Here is a 9,649-nt window from a genome sequence, read left to right as displayed (position 1 = left end):
TATCAATTACATTTTATTTTGATACTTAAGTATATTTAGAACCAAATACCTTAAGACTTTTACTCAAGTAGGACTTTACTGGGTAACTTTTACTTGAGTAACTTTCTATTATGGTTTCTATACTTTTACTCAAGTATAACAATTGGAGACTTTTTACACCACTGGTCAACGGTGTTTCCTCTTCATACGATCAGGACAATTCCTATTGCACGCTGCATATTTCACTCCAAAACAGATCTTATTTCCGTCTCTGGAGCACGCGCACGCGCACACATATACGCACGCACAGGAAGCAGCTCGAGTTTTCATTGGAAGCTGTGTTTACATCCTACAGCCATTGGCTACCTTCATCACGAGGGGTATGTACGGGAGATCCTATTGGTTCCAAGTTTAGCAGTTTGCAAATTTGCCTGAGTAGACAGGGTGTTGAAATATAATTTTTATGACAAGTTATAAGGTGGCAATTTTTTTTATAGTCATCATAAGAATGTTGTACTGTCATATACAAAATATCAGGTCCTCCCTCAACGGGGATCGATCAACTTCACGTTTTTAGGCTTCGGCCCACCACCTAATTTCTATGTGACAGACCACAGAGTTTCTAAACCCAGAGGCGCACGATCACGACCCATCTGGGAACGCTTCCGAAAAGGACCAAACAGACTAGGCCGGGGTTTGGGGTTTGAGAAGTCAAAAATATTCATTAATTGTTAATTTTCTCGAAATCTAAAGGCAGAACTGAGATTCAAGCCAACGTCTTAAAAAGTGACATGTTTTCATTTTCGTCAAAAAACGACTTTATATCGATGGAGTGCCTTTGATTTTGACGGCCTGCACATGCGCAGTTCGGCGGCGAGACCGGATGAAGTGTTTTCTACGCATGAGTTTAATTAGCCAACGTCGCCATGACATCGCCTACAACTGTGATGGGGATTTGTCTTGGAGAAGCAGTTTTAGCTTCTCTTCATACTCTAGTCTCTTTGGACAGACTTTGAAAGGGGTCCTGACTTGTCCTTTGAATGCATGTGCCGCGCGATATGCGAAACTGCACAAAAATATAATGTTATCTAGGAGTTTGACAACTAGCTAGCACATTCTTTTGAACACTTTTTTTTTTTGCAGTCGGATCAAAAATCTTTATATCGAAAAAAAAATGTTTTCAGTGGATCAAAGTTGTTGGTTCGTTCGTAAGGTAAGCACTGCCCAATTAAAACAAATCAACCACATTTAGCTAGCTAGCTAGTTAACGTTAGTTACCCGTGGTTGTTATCCAATTACACTAGCTAACTTGCTATTTACTAACTAGTTAGCTAGTAACAGTAGCTACATTTCATGGCTAGTATAACAACAAGAACACTAGTTGTTGCTGGCTGTCTGTAATTGTAGAAAAGCTAGCTAGATTTTCAAGTTTCACATAAACTAGGTAACTTAGTAGTTTAACGTAGCGAACAGCTTTGACCAGAGGGTCTGTCTCCAAGCTACAATTTCTAGCCCAATACATACTACTCAAAACCCGCACAAAAGGCCTGGTAACCAGCCCAATAGTTGTTGTTTTTTCACAGCAAGAGTGGAGTTGCCGTATTTATACAATACACCCTATATACACACATTTCTATAATGTTATCGCTCCAATTAGAAGGAATAACATAGTAACTTGTAACGACATTAGAAGTGTAATTCGTGTTTCCTCAAAATAATAGTTATTGCAAGCTATGACTGACTATGTGGCAAGAGATGAAATAATTCACCCTTATTAAACTCGCCAGATCATTTTCCATCAATGGATGTCGATTTAACTCGTTTGACTGCTATGATTAAGCAATAAGGCACAAGGGGGTATGGTATATGGCCAATATACCACTGCTAAGGGCTGTTCTTAAGCATGACTCAAAGCTGATTGCCAGGATACAGCTCTTAGCCGTGGTATATTAACAACACACCCCCGGGGTGCCTTATTGCTATAATAAACTGTGTACCAACGTAATTAAAAGCCATGTTTTCTCATACCCCATGGTATATGGTCTGATATACTGCCGCTTTCAGTTAATCAGCATTCAGGGCTTAAACCAGGTTTATAATTGTAAATAAATCCCCTTTGCGTATGTCCGTAACATAGATTAATCCAACAGGAGAGTTTGAGTGAGTTGGACAGAGGATCTCAATCTCTGAGCAAGAACCACTTGGACTAACTTTTAATAAATTAATTTGAGGTTATTTTCTGGCAATTTATCTGTTATTCTGTGCCAGATGTTAATACTATAAACCGTTATAAACGGCCCATTTCCTGAGATTGACTTGTCATTTCAATAGGTGTATAAGCTACAGACTAAAATCTGGGTTGATGAATGTGATTCAGTTTTGCCATGGTTTGCTTAGATAAAAGCAGGTCGCCTATCGCCCCTGATAGGCCTACATCTCATCTCAGATAGTCTACAGCATCCTAGACAAGATTTAGACTGAACCATTTAGCAACTTGCTTAGTTCAGATTAAGACTAATTTATTCAACATAAATAGCGAGGTGATTTATTTTTTGTTTGAGGTAAGTGCTTGTGTTTCCCAATAGCCTGCATGAATAGCTTACTGATGAAGGGGGTCATAATTTCAGGCAAAAGTTTGAACACACTTACTCATTCAAGGGTTTTTCTTTATTTTTGACAATTTTCTAAATTGTAGAATAATAGTGAAGACATCAACTATGAAATAACACATATGGAATCATGTAGTAAGCAAAAATATATTTTAGGTTTTTCAAAGTAGTCACCCTTTGCCTTGATGACAGCTTTGCACACGCTTGGCATTCTCTCAACCAGCTTCATGAGGTAGTCACCTGGAATGCTTTTCCAACAGTCTTGAAGGAGTTTCCACAAATGTTGAGCACTTTTTGGCTACTTTTCCTTCACTCTGCATCTCAAACCATTTCAAATTGTGTTGAGGTCGGGTAATAGTGGGGGGCCTCTCCTTCTTGGTCAAATAGCCCTTACACAGCCTGGAGGTGTTTTGGGTCATTGCCCTGTTGAAAAACAAATGATAGTCCCACTAAGCCCAAACCAGATGGGATGGTGTATTGCTGCAGAATGCTGTGGTAGCCATGCTGGTTAAATGTGCCTTGAATTCTAAATAAATCACTGACAGTGTCACCAGTAGGGTTGCACATTTTGGAGGATATTCACCTTCTGTGGTAATATATGGGAATTAACAGGAATATTTGCACATTAATATTAATACCATTTAAATGTAGATGTTTTTTGCATTGGATATATTTACCATATCATATGAAGACAGAAACATTAACCTTTTACCTTATCATAAGTAGACATAATTGCAATTTATTAAATCCTTTCAATACAAATAAAATGTAAAAGAAATGTAGTCATGAATTTAACTTTAATTAAATTAGTTGACTCTTCACATGGGATGATTTCACTGAACAACAAAAGAAAGGGAATATTGATCCCCAATGATCCATCGCATCTCCCAAAAACGTTTTCAACATACATCTGTAAAATGATAGTCTAGAAACTAAAGCTTTGGTTGTCTTCCTCTCAGGCTTCCATGTCTTCTCCCTGGACCTCCTTAATGTCCACCTCTTGAACATCAGACTCTGAGGCCTCATCTTCACTGTCACTTTCCAACCTTGTTGAGGATGGCTCGTTGTCAGGCTCAAAAAGCCTCATTTGACCGGATGGCCACCAATTTTTCAACCCTTGTATTGGTCAGCCTGTTGCGTGCTTTGGTGTGTGTGTTCCCAAACAAGGACCGGTTGTGCTCTGAGGCGGCTGATGTTGGTGGGATTTGGAGGATGATGGAGGCAACAGGGGAAAGAGCCTCAGATCCACAAAGTCCCTTCCACCAGGTGGCTGATGAGATATGTTGGCACGACTGCCATATTGCATCTCCATCCCAAAGCCCTTGCTTGGAAGTGTACTTCGCCAGACTGCCAAGAACCTTGTCCTCATACAGGCCATGGTGGCGAGACACGGTAGTGATGACACCATAGGCCTTGTTGATCTCTGCACCAGACAGGATGCTCTTGCCTGCGTACTTGGGGTCCAACATGTACGCTGCGGCGTGTATGGGCTTCAGGCTGAAGTCTTCACGCTTTTTGATGTATTTCAGAACTGCAGTTTCCTCTGATTGGCGAAACAGTGAAGTGGGCAGGGCAGTACGGATTGCTTCTCACATCTGCAAGCAGAGTCTTAACAACAGACAGGATGGCATTGTCTCCCTCAATCTGTGCAATGGCTACTGCTATAGGTTTCAGGCTGCTTACCACTCTCTCCCAAAATACATCATCCAGGAGGATCTTCTTGATGGGGCTGTCCATGTCGGCAGACTGGCCATTCCTTGGAGAGACTCCTTCCCTTCCAGGAGACTGTCAAACATGATGACAACACCACCCCAACGGGTGTTGCTGGGCAGCTTCAATGTGATGCTGTTATTCTTCTCACTTTGCTTGGTGAGGTAGATTGCTGCTGTAACTTGATGTTGCTTTACATACCTAACCATTTCCTTGGCTCTCTTGTACAGTGCATCCATTGTTTTCAGTGCCATGATGTCCTTGAGGAGCAGATTCAATGCATGAGCAGCACAGCCAATGGGTGTGATGTGAGGGTAGGACTCCTCCACTTTAGACCAAGCAGCCTTCATGTTTCCGGCATTGTCTGTCACCAGTGCAAATACCTTCTGTGGTCCAAGGTCATTGATGACTGCCTTCAGCCCATCTGCAATGTAGAGAGACCGGTGTGTCTGTTCTTTGTGTCTGTGCTCTTGTAGAATACTGGTTGAGAGGTGTCTGGTTGGAGGGGTGTCTGGTTGGAGGGGTGTCTGGTTGAGGGTCTGGTTGAGGGGGCTGGTTTGAGGTTGCTGTTGGAGCGGTGTCTGTTGGAGGGTGTCGTGGTTGGAGATGTCTGTTGGAGAGAAATATCATATATAGTAGAAGAGGGAAGATAATGGAATTAGAGAGAGAAAGATAGTACATATGAAAGGAGGGAGAGTCATATATGAAGATTCAGAAGAAAGATAGAGATAGAGGACAGAAAGATCTTGAGAATATATAAGGAGGGAACTGGTTGAGGGCGTGCTGTTGACTTGGAGGGTGTATGCTGAGCGAAGAACATTCAGAAATCTCTTCCAATACACATTGCCTTGACACAGAGTAACCAGTTGCATACACAGCTCGAGCAAGACATTCATCAGCATTTTCTCTAACTACGTTCCTCCATGGATCAAAAAAAACCTTCTGATTCCAGGAGGACCATGAGCTGTTGCTATCGATAAGTGTCTGATTCATCCTTTTCACTTCGAATAGAAGTAGAATGACTTTTTCAGAGGTAGCTTTGTTGTGAGCGCTGAGGAACTTTAATGCACTTGGCCAAATTATCTGCATCTTGTTGCATTGTTCACATATGATTTGGCACAGTATTTGCAAATGTACACAGCTTTTCCTTCTACATTAGCTGCAGTGAAATGTCTCCACACATCAGATGGTGCCCGTGTCATTTTCCTGTGAAGATTAGGAATAAAATTAGTTAAAAAAAAACAACAAATGCAATTCTATGTACAGATAAATAGTTAAGCAGTTAGATTAAACAACTCCTTTTGTAAGATGTTTTAAAATGAAACATGTATGGAAACTGGTGAATTAACACTCCTCAGTTAGCAGGCTCAAGCAAGCTAAAACCCACATGGTAGCAAAAACTAACTAGCAGAAATTGTTAAGAGGTTAGAAATGATTTAAGCACACTTTGCTGTAGGCTACTATTTACTAGTTAACAAAAAATCATGTATGTCATATAAAATATATTCCCCCCACCCAATATTGTAATCAAAATTTACCAGAAAGCATGTAGTCCTTGGCTCAGACAGTGTGGGATCAATAGCATCGCATTAGTGTGCAAGAATCAGCTGTACATGTGATGGAAGAGTGCACTGTGCATGCAGAGGGTTGCAATTCCATTGAATTGGGAAATAGTTTAACCAAAATATGCCACAAGACCTAGAAATGCCTTGTGTGTATCCCACAAAAAAAGGTTCACTGTTATAAGCAAACTTAAAAAAAAAAAAAAAATTAAACAAAATTCTCCATATTCCTGGGCTTAACTTCCCATGGAAAAATTCAGGAAATTTCCCAGAAAGTTTCTGACCCTTTGCAATCCTAGTAGAGGTTTATTCTAGCTGAAGAACACTCAACAGCATTCTCTTATACCGAGCTGGAGTGCGATTTGAGGCACCGTCAGTCGACGCTTGTAAAAATGTCTATTTTGAAAACCCTTACTTGTACCTACGTTTGTCCTCTACAACTATGTGCCGTTTACTGAGTTGAGTAACACAAATGAGGAAAAAGTCTGTGGTTTTATTCGCAATGTTTAAATATATATTTTTCAGGTATGAATTTCAGCACCCTGCGGGAGGAATGCGATTGTACACAACAAACATAGTTACAGGTAATCGTTTTCAGAAGTGGCGTTTTATTTTTATTTTTTACAAGCGTCGACTGATGGTGCCTCAATGTTGTTGCTAGCAAATCACGCGACCAGTGATCATAACTCAACTCCATCTCGATATATCAGAGTTCAGCGTTCCTCAGCTAGGCTTATTCAGGTGAACATTTTCAGGGAACACAATTATGGCATACGAGTCACTTCCCAATGTGATGTATGTGTGTATGAATGTTGGTGTTTCCAGGTGATTTGTTGGAGAGCAGTAGCCAGTGTGGCGTGGTCTGTCCTCCTGCTGCTTCCCACCACAGCTCTGTTTGTACTGCTCAGCAGATTCACTCTGTTTCACCCCATACTCTGGATATCAGGTGAGAGAACCTTTCAGAAGCCAATACTCACCTTGTACACAATGTCAAAATGTATTAGCTTACTGTAGCCAGTCAGACTAACTTACCTTACTGTAGTCATTCTCTGGCTGTGTAGCCAGTCATACTAACTTACCTTACTGTAGAGACGCTTGTAAGCACATATATTGTAATGTCTCGTTCCAGAATGCCTGTCCCTATTGACCAGTGCCAGTGGAAGGGTATATATAGGTATTCAGCAGCCTATTAATGATTTGTTGTCTGCTTCCAGAATGCCTGTCCTATTGACCAGTCCAGTGGCATCTTCTCCTTCATTCTGCTGTGTGGAGTGGTGCTGCTGGTGGCTTCTTCAACCTGGAGTATTACCACAGGTGAGCCAGTCCACGAAGGGTTCTCCCAGGGGATCACACCTCTGAGTGGACGGAGCCGCAGGCGATTGGGGGGTTCGTGGGTGGAACCAGGACAATACAATTACTGGAGAAGGAAATATATCTTAAATGATGGTCTCACTGTACTGTAGGTGCCAATGTCCTGGACAACACAGTCCAGCATTCCCTCTGTTATGGTGGTGCCAATGTCCTGGACAACACAGTCCCAGCATTCCCTCTGTTTATGGTGGTGCCAATGTCCTGGGACACACACAGTCCCAGCATCCCTCTGTTTATGTGGTGCCAATGGTCCTGGACAAACAAGTCCCAGCATTCCCTCTGTTTATGGTGGTGCCAATGTCCTGGGACAACACAGTCCCAGCATTCCCTCTGTTTATGGTGGTGCCAATGTCCTGGGACAACACAGTCCCAGCATTCCCTCTGTTTATGGTGTGCCAATGTCCTGGGACAACACAGTCCCAGCATTCCCTCTGTTTATAGGTGGTGCAAATGTCCTGGGACAACACATCCCAGCATTCCCTCTGTTTATGTGGTGCCAATGTCCTGGGACAACACAGTCCCAGCATTCCCTCTGTTTATGGTGGTGCCAATGTCCTGGACAACACAGTCCCAGCATTCCCTCTGTTTATGGTGGTGCCAATGTCCTGCGGACAACACAGTCCCAGCATTCCCTCTGTTTATGGTGGTGCCAATGTCCTGGACAACACATCCCCAACATTCACCCTGTTTTATTAATTGTTGATATTAATTGATTGATTCCCACCAGTGTCCCATCCGTCGCCTGTTCCAAGATCGCCCTCCTGGGTCAGGTGCTCCACCCCCGTCAGTTCGTCCACTCACTGGTGCACTGCATCATGGGTGTTGTAGTAGCTTGTTTGTGCCTTCACCATCGGAGGCGCTACCGCCTTGGGCACCCCTGTACACAGGATGAGAGGTGAGACACCACACAACACGTTAAGGTTTTTACCTGACATACACACAGGGATGGAAATGAAGATGGCCCGAGGCTAGTACTTTTCAGACCGGGCTAGTAGAACGTGCAAACTACTGCCGGCTAGGGAAGTGTTGTACTTTTCAGACTGGGCTAGTAGACGTGTCAAACTAGCTGCCGGCTAGGGAAGTGTTGTACTTTTCAGACCGGGCTAGTAGAACGTGTCAAACTAGCTGCCGGCTAGGGAAGTGTTGTACTTATCAGACCGGGCTAGTAGAACGTGTCAAACTAGCTGCCGGCTAGGGAAGTGTTGTACTTATCAGACCGGGCTAGTAGAACGTGTCAAACTAGCTGCCGGCTAGGGAAGTGTTGTACTTATCAGACCGGGCTCTAGTAGAACGTGTCAAACTAGCTGCCGGCTAGGGAAGTGTTGTACTTTTCAGACCGGGCTAGTAGAACGTGTCAAACTAGCTGCCGGCTAGCGAAGTTTGTACTTTTCAGACCGGGCTAGTAGAACGTGTCAAACTAGCTGCCGGCTAGGGAAGTGTTGTACTTTTCAGACTGGGCTAGTAGAACGTGTCAAACTAGCTGCCGGCTAGGGAAGTGTTGTACTTATCAGACCGGGCGAGTAGAACGTGTCAAACTAGCTGCCGGCTAGGGAAGTGTTGTACTTACAGACCGGGCTAGTAGAACGTGTCAAACTAGCTGCCGGCTAGGGAAGTGTTGTACTTATCAGACCGGGCTCGTAAACGTGTCAAACTAGCTGCCGGCTAGGGAAGTGTTATACTATCAGACTGGGCTAGTAGTAGAACGGGTCAATCTAGCTGCCGGCTAGGGAAGTGTTGTACTTTCAGACTGGGCTAGTAGAACGTGTCAAACTAGCTGCCTGCTAGGGAAGTGTTGTACTTTTTCAGACTGGGCTAGTAGAACGTGTCAAACTAGCTGCCGGCTAGGGAAGTGTTGTACTTTTCAGACTGGGCTCGTAGAACGTGTCAAACTAGCTGCGCGGTAGGAAGTGTTGTACTTTTCAGACTGGGCTAGTAGAACGTGTCAAACTAGCTGCCGGCTAGGGAAGTGTTGTACTTTTCAGACCGGGCTAGTAGAACGTGTCAAACTAGCTGCCGGCTAGGGAGAGTGTTGTACTTATCAGACTGGGCTAGTAGAACGTGTCAAACTAGCTGCGCTAGGGAAGTGTTGTACTTTTTCAGACCGGGCTAGTAGAACGTGTCAACTAGCTGTCCGGCTAGGGAAGTGTTGTACTTTCAGACCGGGCTAGTAGAACGTGTCAAACTAGCTGCCGGCTAGGAAGTGTTGTACTTTCAGACTGGGTCGCTATAGAACGTGTCAAACTAGCTGCCGGCTAGGGAAGTGTTGTACTTTTCAGACCGGCTAGGTAGAACGTGTCAAACTAGCTGCCGGCTACGACAGTGTTGTACTTTTCAGACCGGGCTAGTAGAACGTGTCAAACTAGCTGCCGGCTAGGAAGTGTTGGTACTTTTCAGACCGGCTAGTAGAAGAACGTGTCA

General features: G+C 43.6%; 1 protein-coding gene across 1 annotated transcript in view; it reads left to right on the top strand.

The window, feature by feature from the left end:
• The first annotated feature begins 904 nt into the window (after window positions 1–904).
• The window catches only part of ndc1 (NDC1 transmembrane nucleoporin), a 48,075-nt gene continuing 39,330 nt past the window's right edge, over window positions 905–9,649 (top strand). The window contains 6 exon segments of the mRNA XM_070439684.1: window positions 905–1,192; window positions 6,686–6,806; window positions 6,990–7,012; window positions 7,096–7,141; window positions 7,144–7,174; window positions 7,959–8,066. Of these exon segments, the coding sequence (XP_070295785.1) occupies window positions 1,154–1,192; window positions 6,686–6,806; window positions 6,990–7,012; window positions 7,096–7,141; window positions 7,144–7,174; window positions 7,959–8,066 (368 nt within the window). The 5' untranslated portion in view covers window positions 905–1,153.

The sequence above is a fragment of the Salvelinus sp. IW2-2015 genome, unplaced genomic scaffold (assembly GCF_002910315.2).
Source record: "Salvelinus sp. IW2-2015 unplaced genomic scaffold, ASM291031v2 Un_scaffold1849, whole genome shotgun sequence".
Lineage (NCBI taxonomy): Eukaryota > Metazoa > Chordata > Actinopteri > Salmoniformes > Salmonidae > Salvelinus > Salvelinus sp. IW2-2015.
This window is presented reverse-complemented; position numbering and strand designations above follow the sequence as displayed.